At 43.9% G+C, this 16966-nt stretch overlaps 1 protein-coding gene across 2 annotated transcripts in view; it reads left to right on the top strand.

The window, feature by feature from the left end:
- Positions 1-16966, top strand: part of LOC142379731 (nuclear factor of activated T-cells, cytoplasmic 1-like) — a 63079-nt gene that overhangs the window by 31007 nt on the left and 15106 nt on the right. Inside the window, exons 7-9 of one of the 2 annotated variants that reach the window (XM_075464945.1) lie at positions 734-789; positions 4014-4146; positions 10762-11427. In XM_075464945.1, coding sequence (XP_075321060.1) covers positions 734-789; positions 4014-4146; positions 10762-11427 — 855 coding nt within the window. The remainder of the gene's footprint in view (positions 1-733; positions 790-4013; positions 4147-10761; positions 11428-16966) is intronic. The other variant, XM_075464946.1, reaches the window with a different exon arrangement.

Genomic DNA, 16966 nt, shown 5'->3' with positions numbered 1-16966 from the left:
TTACTAACTTATGGCGGCAGTGGCACAGTAACCATGCTGTTGCCTCACTGGTGTGCCACTGACATGAAGGCTGCCCTGTGTCACTTCTTTTTCTGACAGATGTAATGACTCATCGGGTTCTGAAAAATAATGGAAAAAAAATGCACTGCGGTCAGTGCTGATTGCCCCAGCAGAAGCCAGAGTCTCTGTTCGCGAAGGTGTGGCATGAAATCACAGAGAAAGCACAAAGAATGTGAGCTGAGCTTCTGCAGGCTCCCAAACAGCTGCGGTAGCTCACAGGATTTTTATTGCACGGCAGCAAAGGGAAACCTTTTTACCTCAACGGGATGGAAATGAGAGCAAAGAGAAGGGAGGCGCAGTTATTTTTCAGAAGAGTATTCAAGAAACTTGGGACTCTGTGTGAGAAGCGTTTTAAAACTAAAATGCAAATGATGTGTAAATCCCATAAACCAAGTTAAGGATGAGCCAAAGTTTATCCAGAAATAGTCAGTTGTCTCACTTTCAACATAATGTTTTCTTTGTTCAATTGTCAGTAAAAAGTTGCTTCATAGGATTGCAAAGCCAAAGTTTTTGCACTTGGACAAGTTGCTTATCTTCACGCCTGGGAAGCTGAAACCAAAAAATGAAAATACCTTTTTTTTTTGGTGGTACATAAAGTGAGTCCTATTTGAATGATAATACATTGCATCATGAGTCATGCAATATGTTTTTGTTTTTTTTATTGTGTCAATAGATGGGCATCACCTGTGGGAGACAGAAGCCAAAGTAGACAAGGACTCCATCAAATCTGTAAGTGGACCTGACTGATGATTTATTTAAAATCTACCCCTTTCCCCATGAGAGTTTCTCTTTCTTCTGTCGCCTCCTCATCTGTCGCATGTAGTGATGTAACCTTTGCTAAGGCATTGCAAATTGAAACACAGACAATGCTGATGAGCCGATGCAATCCTGAATGGAATTTTCACAAAAGCCTTATGAAGATAAACAAAGGCTGTCAGATTGCTGTATGAAAACACAACAAGGGATTACAAAACCAATGCATATATATATATATATATATATATATATATATATATATATATAAGATATATACACACACAAATGTGCACTCACGCCACAGCATAGCCAGACGTTTAGTTCACTGCTAAGTGTTGTGGTGAATTGGGCTTAGAACACCTCATATGTGCCGTGATCATGCAGCCAAGAGTGGCTCACACCCCGGCTTCCTACCTGCTGCTTTTCATGAAGGCCGTAATGAGAAAATAAACCCGCGCTCTCGTTTTACTGACACTCAGTCACACATTCAGACTGTGTTAATATAAAACCGACCAGAAGGGAATTGTCAACAGAGGGAATGAAGCAAGTGTTGTTCTTCGTGTCACAGAAAGCTTCTTGTGCTCTGGAGTTAATTAAGATTTCATCGAGGTTCGTTAAGTTTGCTTTTCGTGTGGAGAGTCGAGCACAGGCTCTTTGAAAACCTGTTTGCTCGTGCATGATGACGGTATGTTTTGAACTTCTGATGGCTTTCATCAGCGGCGTCTCATCCTCCCCCCCCAACTGGGGCGATTTACCCTGGCAAGGCCTCTAAAATAAAACATCTAAATGCTGCAACTTCAAGACGTTTTCCTGCTTGCTGTTGCTTTTATTCCGCCCAGGTAAATGGGTAAATATAAACCCTGATGCCTAATTATTTGGAGAGCTAGCTGATGAGCTGGGGCTGGAGTCCAAGATGCTGGAAGGCTTGGCTTGGGGTGGAGGTGCAGGGATGCAGCTTTGATAAAAACAGCTACTACAGTGTGCTGATAGATCTAACAAACAGCGAGACAAAGCAACAGACTTCATCCAATGTCAGCTGCGACCAGACTACTTTAAAGTGCCCGCCTGGCTGTGTTTTTATTGCTGTCCAGTGCGTGCTAACTTTGGTTGGTTGGGATTGAGAGGGAAAGTTATGTGCATGTACGCATTTAACACACTCGATCAGCCACCTGCATGTTTTCCTTGTCATCATCTGGAAAGCAGACTGGGGTTGAGCTCACCTTCAACCCCCGGCCCCCCCCTTACCCTGTCCCTCCCACCTTCCACCACGCACAGTGATGACCGACAAAAACCTGCTTCCTGTCAAAGTTCCCCACTCTGGCCTGTGTAGGCCCTCACGAGAGTGACAGCAATCCCAGGAATTAGACACAAACACCCTGACAAATTTCACAATTTTTCCCTGTCAGAGTTAAAGCAGTCAAGAGTTCATATCCGTCCAGACTCGCTGTGGTCTAACGGGGGTTGGGGAGGTAGGGACAGGCGACCCCTCCCATAGAAGGAACGGCTGTGCAAACAAATAAGGCAGCCTCTCTTCTCCTGTGCTGTGCAGGGAAAAAGCTAAAGCCCCAAGGGTTTTCCTCAGAGACAAACACGAGCACTGGACCAACCTCATGGGCCCTACTACTAGGTCTACACAGTCCAGACATACTAATTTAGGCCAGTTCCCAGACCAATCCTCTTGGAAACAGTATCCTAAATGGAGGCCGGCTGTAAAATAAACATAGCTGTTGATTAGCCTCTCAAACCTCCTGGGCTCAGAGTGTATTTTACTGTAAACTTATGAAGTGCAGTCACACTTCATTTTGATCTGCAGTGAAGACCGAGCTTTTCACATTATGCAAAATTTCAAGCTGTATTAGACATCTAAATAGCTTGAAGAATTTCAATACCTTTGAGAAAAGAAAATATGACGGGCGACGTTGTTGTCAAGGAGTTCATTTGCTGCAGAAATCGAAAAAGAAAATCAATTGAGTGCAGGTATCACAATGACTCAGACACTAGTTTCTTTTTGTATCAGCAAGCGTCTTATCTCATGCAGCTGGAAAGAGAAAGTACACCTGCTATCAATTCTAAGGTCTTATTTGTCAGGCTAGGATTTAAAAAGGAAAAATGTTCATCAGGTCTTAAAATTTGTGGAAAACAAGAACATGTGATATCTTACACCGTCCCATTTATTTCAGGAAAACTAACCGAAAGTGTAGAAATAGTGAGTGAAAAGCTAAGTACAACCCATGATTCAATACCTTGTAGAACCATCGTTGGCAGCAAAAGCCTAAAGTTATCCTTTTTTTGCATCACGTTATCGGTCTCTTAAATCATTGTGGAGGAACTTTGGCCCACTGTTATTTACAACGTTATTTTAGTTCACTGGGCCACAAACAAACCTTTGAGGGCATTCGATGATGCACAGCTCTCCTAAGATCCTGCCGCAGCATTACCATTAGGTTGAGGTCTGAACTCTGTTGGTTTTCTTGCGATCGCTGTCATGTTGCATGACAGATGGATCCAGAAATGACATTCAGAATGAATTCTTTGGTATAGGAGTTCATGATCGACCCAGTGACTGCAAGGTGCTGAGGTCTTGTGGCTGCAAAACAGGCCCAAATCATCAGCCCCCCACCACCGGGTACTTGTGCTGATATGTGTTTGGTTTTCCCCCAACGGGGGGGCTGTGTGTTATGACCAGACATCTCCACTTTGGTGTCATCAGTCTAAAGAACATTGTTACAGAAGTCTTTGCTTTTTTCACATGCAGCTTTGCGAAATTAAGAGAGAAGAGGCTTTCTCCTGACAGCTCTTCCAAACAAACCATTGCTTGTTCATTGATGAGCAGCAACAATTTCTTCTTTAAGATCATTTCTGCCGTTTTTCCTGCTCTGAATTATGTTAACATACACTAAATGCTTCAGGCCAGCAAACTGCCAAAACTAGACTGTGCTCACACTTCCTGACGATCAATTAATCCACTGCTTTGTATTAGCAGAACCTTGCTGTTACTTACTCTCTTAATTCCTACAGAGGCAGTTTATTACACACTGCTGGTGCATTTTGGCTTAGTTTTTTTAGTTTTTTAGTTTTTTAGTTTTTGAACTAAATAATGAATCTGTGTAATATGTCAAACTTTGTTGATTATCTGAAGCTGTATTTACCTAATTTTTTTTCTTCTCATAACCGAACCTTCTTCCATCTCATTTTAGAGTACTATTGTTGTGGAGATCCCACCATACAGGAACCAGAGAATATCCAGCCCCGTGCAGGTTAACTTCTACGTCTGCAACGGCAAGAGGAAGAGGAGCCAATACCAGCGCTTTACCTTCCTGCCTCCAAATGGTAATCATCAGCCCGATCTTTATGTTAGCAGTGTCTCAGAAACACATGTATGCTTTTCACTGGCTGCACACACTGAACTCATCATTAGGAGTATTTCTTCGAGACTTGACATCCACGCACTATAGTTTACCTCAACTGTCACCGTTCGCAGCCATTTTTCATGGATTTTTTTGACACACTGCCTGGCAACACTTGGCTTTAGCCTGTGATTGAGAACCGACGATGTGAGGCATGTTTATTCTGTAGTAAAAACGCGTTCCCCAGCCATGAGGTGTACCTGCTGAGTGACAGAGCCTCCGAGCGCTGTCGATGTCGACAAGTCAATCTCCCAGGGGCCTGACTTTCACACCCTTCCTCACACAATGCCACCCTGGTACACCAGCACACCGGTGAACTGACAGAAAAACATGTATCACAGACACACACACACACACCACCAGCTAGTTCTTTGTCCTTTCATTCATGTTGCAACCTGTAAAGTTAGTATTACCTCTCTGTGTTTTTGTCATACGCCCCTGGCCTCAGTGTTTAGAGATGGCTTTCATATTGGAATTTGAAGTATGAATCGGTGAGTTTAGAGGCGAGTTCTTCCTTCAGAATTTCAGAGTTGTTTGCTTACCATGTGAGCCACAGGTGAAAGCTCTGAATTCAGTTTCCAGCGTACTGTTAGAGTCCTATTTTTCAAAATTGCATGTTTCCAGAGATAGTTGATGAGATGCACTTGCCTCCGTTTTCAGCAAAACGACACTTCTCATTCATGGTGCAGACGTCTGTGAGCCGTAAGCTGTGCTGAACCAGTTTACAGTTTCTGGAGACATTAATCGACATTTCAGTCTTTCGAAACAGTAGTTGCTGAAGTCATGTTTCGCCTTTTTCTGCCCCTATACTGGTTTAGGGATTCCAACTAGGAACTGTGCATTAGTTAGACCTGCATCATGATAACAAGTGGAAAACAATGGTATCTTGTTTTTATTGATCAGTGCCTAATGGGTTCAATGCCTCTGGGAAAGCCTGCAATGTGTTTTAAATCCACAGCTGTTAATAAGATGTGACATTTACATTATCAGCAGATGTATTTATGGCCACAGGAGATAAGTGATAAGGATTTTGGATGAGGCTGGAGTGTAGCGCTATTTGAAGATGCCTAATTATGTGATGGCAAAGTGCATTGTGGGTAACTAGACCAGAGTGAATGAGAGAAATGATGGCCATATATAGCTTATCCATTTTATGTACTGTACGTCCACATGGACAGAGATGGGGAGAAAGAGATATCTCAGTCATTTGCCTGAATATAAACACTGCTCTAATTAAAAGATGACTTGTCGCGCTCTTTGTTTTCCTGCCAAGTAAACCACAAGTACAGTGTAGACCACACAAGCAGGCCAATGTCTTCCCAAAGATGCATAATTAACTTACAAGTGTTACAGCCAAAGAAACCAGGAATCCCACACTACTGAGTCCTTTTTGGAGACTAACCACTCTTTTGAAAGCACGCACGATAATATACAAGATTGTATATACTTTGAATAACAAATACTCACTATTCAGATCAAAGAGTCAAGTATTAGAGTTCTGCCAGTTAACAGCTGAGTGCAATTTGCTTTACTGCTCAAACTTGCTACATACTGTCAAATGGGTTTGATAGCTTTGAGACAGGCCAATCTGTTGCAAAAGAAAATATAAATGAACTTTATTTACAGTCAAAATAAAGAGGATTTGATTTGACAGAAGAGCGAATAAAGGTTAGAATCGGAAAAAGCAGACCCTTTGTAGTGACAGCGAGCGCGACAGTTTTGTGGTTTTAATACGGCAGCGCAGAATGACAAAATCATAGTGAAGCTGTTTACTTTTGAGGGTTTCAGTGTGCAAACAGTGAGTGAAACAAGCAACACTGTGGCCAGGTACTGGGGGTGGGCTGTTGAGGAGGACACCCACACACTCGCGCTCACACACACACTTGTCAACACTTTTTTTTGCTCACTTGCATGAAAAGACTCTTCCGGCCCTATGTCCCACTTCAAGCACAGTTGTGGTCGGTGACGTTGTTTAGAGAGAACATTTCTTTCACTCTCTGGTGTCTGCTCTTCTATAAAAAGGCAAACCCAACCCTTAAAATAGCCTGACTTGTTTGAAACAGCGGAAGGATGAGGCAAAGACCCTCTGGGACGCAGATGCTAAAAAACCACCTTTATTTTCCATCCAGGCCATGTGACCACCTTGTTATTCTTTGACAGTAATGAAAATGTTATTAGCACCTATTGTTGCTGACAACCGACGCCTGAATTTTAACAACATACCAGAAACAAAAAGAAAAAAGTTTCACTCTCAGATGTATTATTCAGGTGGATTGCATTGTTTTAAACATCTAAACAGATTTTATCATCGCTCAGCCTCGCCCTGCCTCCTGTGCGAATTGTAACATATTATTCAGTTTGTAGTGGAAATAAAGTTGTCCCATTCATATTTGCTGACAGATGTAGATGAGCTTCTGTGATATGAGTAGTAGGGGGCTGTAAACCCGTTGAAACGCTGCCATTCTAATGTATGGAAAAGTAAAAACAGGATTTGAGCCATTCAGAAGCATCTCCTTAGCAATTTATCATTAGCATTGCACATTGCAGTTTACAAATGAGGGATCATTTGTGCTTCAGTGAATTCCAAACATCATTTCTAGAAAAGTTAGGAAATATTCTAAAAATGCAATCTGGTATGTGTTCATTAGTTTGAATGTTTATTTAGAAAAACAAAGAAAAGAAACAAAACTCATTTAGAAGGAAATGATTCTCTGTGTTTTCAGTAACCACGTCAATGTATTTAGTCATTGGAAACAAATGGGAAATTTGATGTCAGCAACACACGTGGAAATAGGTTGCAAAGAAAGACGTACAGATGTGAACCATCTGTAGATGTAGCACAACTGTAGATTCTACGGTAAGCTGATTAATTGGTGACAGGCAGGTGACAGACACAATTTGGGTATAAGAGGAGCATCCACCAAACGCTTAGTCTTGGATGGGTTCAGAGAATCATCAAACAGTCAAAGAACTTTAGTCTTTCTGCATCTGGAGTGCAAGATGTTGTGTACAGACTGAGGGAGTTTGGGGAAATAGGACAGAAACTACTGTTTGATATGCAGGACCCTCACTACATGAAAAACCAACGTGCCAATGTATTCTCATGGGCTCAGGGGTACCTTAAAAAGCTGCATCCTGAAATGTAATCTGAAACTGTATTTCACAAAGTCAGGAAGCCATATGCTAACTCTGCAACTGAACTCCATAACACCTTTTTTTTTGGGTGCATTGCTGACATCAAATTTCAACTTTGTCCAAATTTTCTACAATAGAATGAAGCTGACCAGTGAAGGGGCTGAAAATAGTAAGGCTATTTAGTAAGTTTAAATAGAAAGTTTTGCTTTACAGGAACATAAAGGCTAATTTCTTGTAAAATGTATAGAAGTTAAATACATCGGAATAGACAACAGTTGAATCTTTCTTTCTTTTTTTTTAATTATGCTCCCAGGAAGAAATCAAGACAAAGACATCAAGAAGACGTTTGCAGTATTATGTAGCTTCTGTTGTTTGTCCATGGTGCAGCGATGCACATACAACTGTTGTTGTCTGGCTCCCACAATGAGCCTCGCTTTTCCAAGCTCCCTTCCAATCATTCTTGCGTGAGTAGAGACGTGACGTGTTGCTCTTCAAATAAGAAACAGTTTTCACCAACCACATTAAACAACGAAGGCCAAAAAAGTGCTGGCAATGACCGAAGCTCGGGCGAAGAGCTTCTCGGAACCCCTTTATTTTTACAGGCCGTTGGGAGATTCCTCTATAATATCAAATTCTATTCTTAACGCAATCTGGTTGCATACTCCCCCCGTTGCAATAGTTAGTGGTTAGAGCTGGAGGGAGGGAAGCCAGAAACATGTTCTATGACACATACAGGAAAAGCTAACGAACCGCACATTGTTCTCTTTTCTTTTAAAGTATTTGCACAGTCATCCTTTTCAGTAAACGGGGAAATGATGGAGCGGTTTCTGTCATGTGCGCAGCTTTGGCTTTTGTTAGATTTACCTCCACCATACTGAAGCCCACAGTATGCTGGGGGGCCAGATTGCTTGCTCAGTGGGACATGCTGAACCAGGTACCTTGGAGGTAATGAACTGCCACCTGCTCCATGATAAATGTCACGGCACATCCATGTCATTCGAAAAAGATAAGTTGAGACTTAGAATCCTTTGATGGTCACAAGTATAGAGAGATTTAGATGATCATCTACCATTGCTAATCGAATACACAGACACATCTATGCTCCCTTCAGAAGAAACAAGTGATCAGTAATATACCTAGGCCACGCCTGATCAGTTTAATACGATCAGACAGCTGGGGAGACTGCCAGAGACGGAGAGAAAACCATGTGCCGAGCATCAACTGTCTGTGGGCCATAACCCACAGGTTGGGAGGAAATAGAAGCCAGCTGAAGTTGGGACTTGCCTGGTGAATCTGTTTTCTCTGCTCTCACACACAAAGTGGAAAGGAGACACACTGATGAATCAACCTGGAGGGGAGATCTCTGTTTATATCTCTGGCAGTTGAGAGGGAAAGCAAAAAAAAATGTTTGTTACTTTGAAAAAAGACCATCAATCCAAAGTCATCAGACCTGCGATGCTGCCAGTCTTTCTCATAGTCACAAAGCAGGAAAATAACGTCAACAGTTTTGCTCTAATTAGACTTTTTGCCTCTTTCATCGGCTTGGTATGAATTCTCACATGAGCACTCGCTGCTCAGCTCAGCGGTACTTCAAGTTTAACCGCAAAGCAATGCAATTGATTTGAGAAGTAGCTTCTTTTTTTTTTCCTCAGATAGCTGCAAGGAAACCTCTCGTGCGCATACATCAGTAAATCAGTTTTCAGCATCCATCAAGCTTTATGAGAATTTATGGCTTTCGGTTTATTTACCAGGACTTTCCTTCAGAAAAGAAAAAGGTAAAAAAAAAAATGTGCATCGACTCAAAGGAAACAATCCAGAGCCCGAGTCAAATTTTATCAAATGATTTGCATATGGCAACTCTGACATGCACCTTTGGCCCCTTGGCACTCACTCTGCTATCCATTCATACTACAGAAGAGGAAGAGAGAAGGAAGATAATCACAGAGGGAAGTGGCTGTGGATGTATTGGGACCATGTGACTCACTTGTTATTCCCCAGGCTGTGGAACGGAGGCCTTGTGCATCATGGGACTCACCTTACGATGCTCCCCAAGATACCAAGACCGGTCCCTGGGCTCTTAAGGCAGACAGGGCTGACGTAAATGTGCTCCCTGCTGCGTTATCACCACACCGCAGCTCAGCACCCCAGAGGCCACGGGCGACATTAACGTCTTTTCAGATCCAACTCAGAAAATATACCAACACACTGAAAAACAGCCCGTCTTTCATATGACACACTAACGCTTCATTTGCACCGTTAGTTGTTACGATCCCTCAAAGGTTCTGTTGTGTACAGAATCAAACAGATCAGACAGACAACTTATTCATTGTGTAAATGTCACTTGGAGTAAGTTTAGCCAAAAACTTTTAATGCTTGGCATCAAACACTCACCACACCCATTAACACATTTTAACAATGTGTAGAAATAGAAACAGTGTGTCCATTGTGACTCAGAAGACTTTGTTATGCTTCAGGGTATCTTAACGTCGGCCTATTAGTTTTGTGCTGGCACAGTCTGCGACGTACTTATATAATAACTCAGCAGAGAGCTTGTTAATGTGGACCTCTCTCCATCGTACAGCTCAGTCTATATACATACCTCTGTTTGTGGTGTGTTTAGATCAAGTTTTAGATTTGAAATCTTTCTTGACTCCATAGAAGATACACGTGATACCTGTCAGTCAGAGCTGATCAGGAAGCAATGGAGACGGTCTGCACTGGAAGAGGAATTCAAAGAGTAAAGGCAGGATGATCAAGTGGGGTCAAGGCACTCTCCTGCATTAGCTGAGGTCTGAAGCTCCTGAAACCACAGGCTCAGCTCTGCAGCCTCTTAAGGAGCTCAGGCAGTCCAATCAAAATCAAATCATCTCCTTTTTTCACTCTCCCCCTATCTTTTGGCCCTGAGAGAAATGAGTGCTTCAAGAGTGTGGAGGAAACCTGGGGGTTCTGGGCTCCTCGAGCAGCAGCAGCAGCAGCAGTCCAGCACTTTAAAGTACTTTTATTGGATATCAGAGCTGGAGGAGAGTCCAAAGAAAATAGGTCTTATTCATTATTAGAGCCAGCTGTGGCTTTCCACACTGATGATTCATCCATTTTTCTTTCCCCCTATTTTTCTATTTCTTTTTTTTTCTTTTTCTTTTTTTTCGCTTCATGGTGTGGTAAAGATGGGTGTTTTGGAGGGGGTTCGGGTGTGGGGGGGGGGGGTTGAGGGTTCCTCTATTAGAAGATTCAGCCAAGTTGAAACTCTGCCCAAATCCACTCGTTGTTGTTTGTTTGGATTATCGAAGGTACTGCAGCCACGACTGGGCCTGCTCACCACCTCCCTCATGCACTCATTGCGCCACGTGGCTTCCATGCACGTTTTTTTAACATCTCTACCTTTCTTTGTGCTTTTCCCCTCCAGTGCCGATAATAAAGACAGAACCCAATGACGATTATGATTCTCTGGGAACTGTAGGGCTGTCCATGCATTCAAAGCCCTACTATGGCCAGCCCAGGCTCACTTCCATCATGCCCGTGGCCGATCCCGAAGCCTGCCTGGCTGGCGGATATCCTCCCTGCCCGCCTCGCCATGCCGCTATGCCACCTTCGTCCCCCAGCTCCAGTCCTACCCTACATGACCTGTCCCCTGTGGCATACAGCAAGTGCCTCCCCAACAGCCCCACCCACACAGCACCACCATGCCCTGTGGTGCCCCCAGTTCAGGAGACCACGGGGTGCCCTAACCTTGCCCACCCAACATCACCAGACCACAACCCCTCCCTAGGGATGCTCCACACACAGAGCAGCCCAAGCCACCTCAACAGCCCAGGACCCCATGGCTACCACCCTATCTATGCCAACAGCAGCCCGTCATCCTCACCGGTGTCCCACCCTTCCACTCCTGGGGGGCCTGCAGAGAGCCCATTTGTTCAGGCCTACAGTCCCAGTCAGGCACAGGCAGCAGCCAGCTCAGCTCAGGCTGGAGGCAGCCCACCCAGCCTGCTACCTGAGAATGGCAGTCCCCCGTCACTGGCCATCACCGTTAAGCGGGAGCCCCAAGAACTGGACCAGATGTATCTAGATGATGGTGAGTTACATTATAGAAGTTTTACAAACGACACCTAAAAAGTTTTCATTTGATAATATTTGAAATGATAATATGTATCTTATTATTTCTGGATGAAAGCTACTCCTAATGAGGTCCAAACCAATGCCAAAAATGGCTGTTTACATAGCACATTACATTTATTTAACACCTTTTGCTTATCTGCAGGCCCTCACACACAGCCACACCCTGCTGCACCTCTCAGTATTTCCTGATGAAACTCTGGCCGCAGATTTGCGTCACGTTTGTTTAATTTTAGACCCGGCAGATTTATTTGCTTTTGGTCTAACATTCGGCCCAGCTTATGCTGTCCAAGTAGCTGCTTTACATTAAAAGACCAAATTGCCTTGATGGGATTTTGAAACAATCTGTCAAAACATCAGAGCAGTGAGGTCAGACGGGGTGCAGCAGAACAAAAACAGTGGCACACGCATAGCGAGCCAAACTGTTGACACAACGACTAATGAAGGAAGCAAAACAATGGGTCTGGGTTTCCTGAACTGAAACCATTTTCCCCCCATATTTCTGGGAGGGATGCTGAGAGGCAGGAGGCAGAGGCTTTGTTTTCCCGTCTTCTCCCCACGGAGTCAACACCATGTAGCTGTCGTCATCAGGGGAGGCTGTGGGGTCACTGGTCTCCCTCCGGCAATGAAACCAGTCACACCCAGGGGACCATATGGTCGGGTTTATTACCTCCTGTGCCCATTTCACATCATGTCTCTCAGGTCAGCAACCTGTTATCTATGTTAGCAGAGGCTTCACTTGTTTTTATGATATACATTTACGGATCATATCACTGGCATCCTGCCAGGTTGAAATGCTAAAAATCCGCCTGCATCCTCGTGGAGGTTTGGGGGGGGGAAGAAACCTCCACACTGAAAGGCAGGAATATCAGGATTCCTGTGCACCTTTTGTTAAGTAACCTGATGTCATGTAAATATGTGTGTGTGTGTGTGTGTGTGTGTGGGCTTGTGCTCAAGCATCAGTCCACTTTGTTCACTCTTCATTCATTAGCTCTGGGACTAGAGAAGTGATAGGCATGAGGGGACCTGGGGAGTTTTGCTGTGGAACTATAATTGAGAATAAATTCGGTTGTCAGCATTTCTGTCAGTCTTGATGAGTCCCATTAGTCCTCTCTTCATCAGCAGACTATACAGAGACAAGTTGGTTATCAGCTCTGCGAACTCTTTTTAAACTTTGTCCCTCCTCTTGTTTTTTTTGCAGTGCTGTACTGTCTGGAAATGTCATTTTTTCCAGGTCAAATTTTCGTTGTAGCGTTTTAATAACTATCATGGGCAGAAGTTTTAATTTCACTTTTTAACTGGATGAAGTGAAACTAGACCTTTGTTATGTTTTTTCTAAAAAAAAAAAAGAAAAAAAAAAAGAAAGCTGGCTTGAGGTCCTTTAACACCAACAGTGTGAAGTTAAACCAAATGTACACAGCAGTGCTGATGTAAGTAAAATCACATAATCTTGTTTCTCCTCCCCACTACTCCATATGCTGTCACTTTAGGGGCTCAGTCTTCCTCTAGCCTGGTGGCCAAATGCATTCAGCCAGTGATTACAGTTGCATTAGGGACGAACAGGAATGCGTATTGATTGACCGAGGACAGTGAGGCAGGCCCTTGAAAACCTCAGCTCACTGCTGTTTTGCATCACCTAACGTCTGTGCAAGCATCTGCGGTGAGCTGCTGGAGTCCCGGTAAGTGTGTGGTGGTAACAGCATACTGCAAAGGCATCTGCTGCTCCCAGGCCCGGCCCTATCCCAAACCCCTCAAATGAGCCCTAAGCTAAAATAAATAAGATCGGAAGGCGGCTCGCAGGGCGCCCCGCTCCCAGTTCACACGCATTACGGCTGTATGTTAGCGAGTCAGCGCTCCATTAGAGAAGGAAGGCAAGCGAATGACCTCACCGCAGCAGCGGTGATTTAACGCCAGCCGTGTAGAAAAGCCCTCCTCCTCAGCAACCAGGGGCCAGTGATTTGGAGTCTGCGGGAGCACACTTGATCTTCCCCAAGAGTGGTGCACCTCCCACGCTTCAACACTGAGGCCTCCGGCTCTCATCAGCCAGAGGAAATGTGTCTCTGAGGCCAGACACAGATTTTACACAGCCTCTGAGAAATCACTCAACTTATCAACGGTGAGCTACTGTTCCGCAAGGAACTGGGTTACTATGCAGAGAGCCTGAGGTGTAAAGACCCCAGACTGCCATACATAGTCCCCTCTGTAAACTGAGAAAGTCCTCCCATTGCTATGATAGAAGAAGCTCAAAGGCACGAGGTGGTGATTCTGCTATCTGTGCATAACGTGTTATGGGAGGAATTAAACTGGCACGTTTTTATCCCCCATTTTTACTCAGTGCGATGTTGACTCTTGTCTGCTGCAGCCTCACTTCCTATATTGAAATATCCGATCCTGCCCGATCCATTCCTGGCAATGGGAGCAGAAATGGAAGAAACACCGGCTGTTAGAAGACTGTGACTCGTTGCATTGTTGACTCCCTGTCATAAACAGCTCATGGTGGGGCTCACATAAAACCAGTTACTTACTCACAACCCAGTACGTGTCCTTTACAAGACATATGACTGCTGGAGAAATGACATCATTGTAGAGCAGTCTGTTGCATTTACATTTTTGCCTCGTGAATTTGCCCTAATGAAGTCTAAATAAAGAAAAGCTAACATGACAGCACGTTTTGTCATATGTTTGAAGGAGCAGTTCTGATTACATCATATCCCCCTCTTGTCTCAAACAATCACTGGCACACATGTCCATCTGCCCATGCACATACTTTGCAAACCATTGACTTGGAAAGCCCTCGCTGGTGTTAAAATGCATTTTGGATTTTGGATACGACCAGTGTGTGTGTGTGTGTGTGGGAGTGTTTGTGGAGCAGATGCAGTGGGTGATGCTGTGTGTCCTGTCCCATTAGCTGCTGCTGAGATGCGGGTGATATCATGAAACTCCACAGAATTCATAAGGAACCTATGCTAATCAGTGAGCCAGATTTCTACCAGCTGCCTTTCTGAGAAACAGAGGGGGCCTTATTCATCCAAAAGAAGAAAAACACAGGGCGCAACGTAGCCTCTGCCGATTTCTGACATGTGACATATGTGCCCTGATTACTTTGTGTTGCAGGCTAGTTTGCCTTGTGATTGTTTCCTGTTCAATTCAAGGCTGGTACGTTTGAAACTCTGCAAAGCTTGTTTTGTCTAAAACTGGAAACAGAATTGTTGTCAATTCCCCTTTCCTCCTTCCTTCCTTCGAGCAATGAAAAAAAAAAAAAGGCATTCTATGCTTCCTGAGGATCTCCGTCCACCTTCAGTGCCTCTGAAGGCAACTCAAGGCATTCCTCATGGAAACTTTTACACATCTTGGCACGTTGCCCAGACCCCAGGACTCCGCAAAACCCCTAATGATGATTGAGAGCGCCTCCTCGCCATGCTGAAAACATGCTGAGTCGCCAACATTGGAGTGTGCCGCGAGGCTGGGTTGCAGGGAAGCAGTGGACTGAGAGGATTTTTTGGGGGGAAGGGTGTTCATTAAAGTGGAGCTTGAAGTGTCTAATGGGACTCACTAAAGCAGAGCTGCCCCTGTATCTGCAGACAGTAGAGTGTGTTAGTGTGTGTGAGTGTGTGCGGAAGCGCCGTAAGTGACAGCGGGTGCTTTCACAACACTCCACCTCTGAACCTCTGGCCTTTAGGGAGCAGGTCAAGGTCCAGCTAATAGTGCACCGAAAGGGAGGCAGACTTGTGGTTAAGTGCGATGCCTCGGACATAGTCTCCTATGCACATGTAGGGATATTGACAGGTACAAGAAAAAGCGTGATGGCTTATTCATTATTCATGACCACAGAGAGGATGTGGATATTTTACCGTTGTTGTTGTTGTTGCTGTCTTCTCATATTAGGAGTCCTGTTTTCCTGGCAGCATGTCTCATAGTGGAGTACAAGTAAAAGTTCAGGCCTCTTGAAGAAGTTTTATAGTAATGGGAAAAATTAATAGGTGGGTGCAGTTACCTATGAGAGCCACTGACCACCAAAGCAGTGGAGCAACAACTATGCTTTTGGGATCAGCAATAGATTTGATTCAATTTCCTCTCATTAAGATTAAAAACCATTACTTTTACTGTGTGAATTGAGCAGCTTTGGCTCTTATTGCCCATTAGGCTATCTGATACTACAGTCTTCCCTAAGCACTCGGATGGAAGTGCTCTGTTGTAGTTATCAAGATCAACACAGGTCTTCTTGTGCTAGAATTTGCATTCTGTGATCAATTAGCTGACAACATTTAAGTGTAAGACATCGGCTGTTTATTTGATTTTTCCAAACTTGCGAATTAAACGGATAGGAAATGAGATGATATAATCTGTGGTATGAATGAAAACTGTTACTACCCTGAAACAGCACTTGCAAACATTTTTACAAAGCAGACTTCCATGTAGCATGTTAACTTGACATATAAAGTATGCAAGTTATAACAAAAGTATCTTTAATGGACATCCTTTTTTTCTATGTGGGGTTGTCTTAAGTACACCACCAGCAGACATCACTCAGAGCTCTCGCAGTTTGGAGAATCAGGGAGAAATTCCAATGTTCGGGCTAAGCTAACACCTTTACGCCCCCCCCCCCCCCCCCCCCCCCCCCCCATCCCCATCTAATACAACTAAAACTTTACAAATCGAATAGCAGCTCCAGCTTGCAGTTGGATGTTGATTTCTACCTTGTGCCACTGCACTTGGCATCAGACAGTTTTACAGATCGGTTACACGGTACACAGGACGCAGACCGCATTGCAACTTGAATGTTCTTTGGTTAAAAAAATGAAGTGACAAACTGAATAACTGTTTGGTGGAAAAGTGACATGGTACCAAATTTATATCGTAGCATTTGCTCAAACCAGTGAAAGATTTGCATCTCTGGGGTCCTTCTGAGTAGCTGTTTTGCGCCTCCTTCCTCCTTGGTCCTCCAAACTGAGAGTGCCCTGACTGCTACTGCAGATAAGATATTACTTGACTCTAAAACAACAATGGAACCCAGGGAATACCATAGAGGCTTCACAGTGGTGTTTAGCAGAAGTCCTCTGGATTACCTTAGCACACCATTTCCTTTTACATCTTTTTTGTCTCTGTCCCACTAGCTGATGCAAGCCTGGTTCCGATCATAGGTTGTCTAGTTGCATATTATGAAACCCACTGAATTATTGACACTATTGCCCAAAATTGCTTGCAGTTTAGCAAATTATTGGATTTAGGTGCTTACATAAGATAGTGGGGTCACTGTATTTGTACTTTTCTTTATGTTTTGGCTCTTTGTAAAACCCAATTGGGGATATTATTAGTTTGAATAAGTGCAGAAAGATGAATCTGTAAGAATCCCGTCCATTTGTTTAGTGGAGCAGGTTGGCTTTTATGCATGTGTGTGTGCACCCAAAATCCTGGCAGCTGAACCAGAGGATCTGGTCTAGTTTCAGTTGCTCCGTCATAATATCCACAGTCACTGTAAAAGAATGCGTCTGCTGAAA

The sequence above is a fragment of the Odontesthes bonariensis genome, chromosome 5 (assembly GCF_027942865.1).
Source record: "Odontesthes bonariensis isolate fOdoBon6 chromosome 5, fOdoBon6.hap1, whole genome shotgun sequence".
Classification (NCBI taxonomy): domain Eukaryota; kingdom Metazoa; phylum Chordata; class Actinopteri; order Atheriniformes; family Atherinopsidae; genus Odontesthes; species Odontesthes bonariensis.
This window is presented reverse-complemented; position numbering and strand designations above follow the sequence as displayed.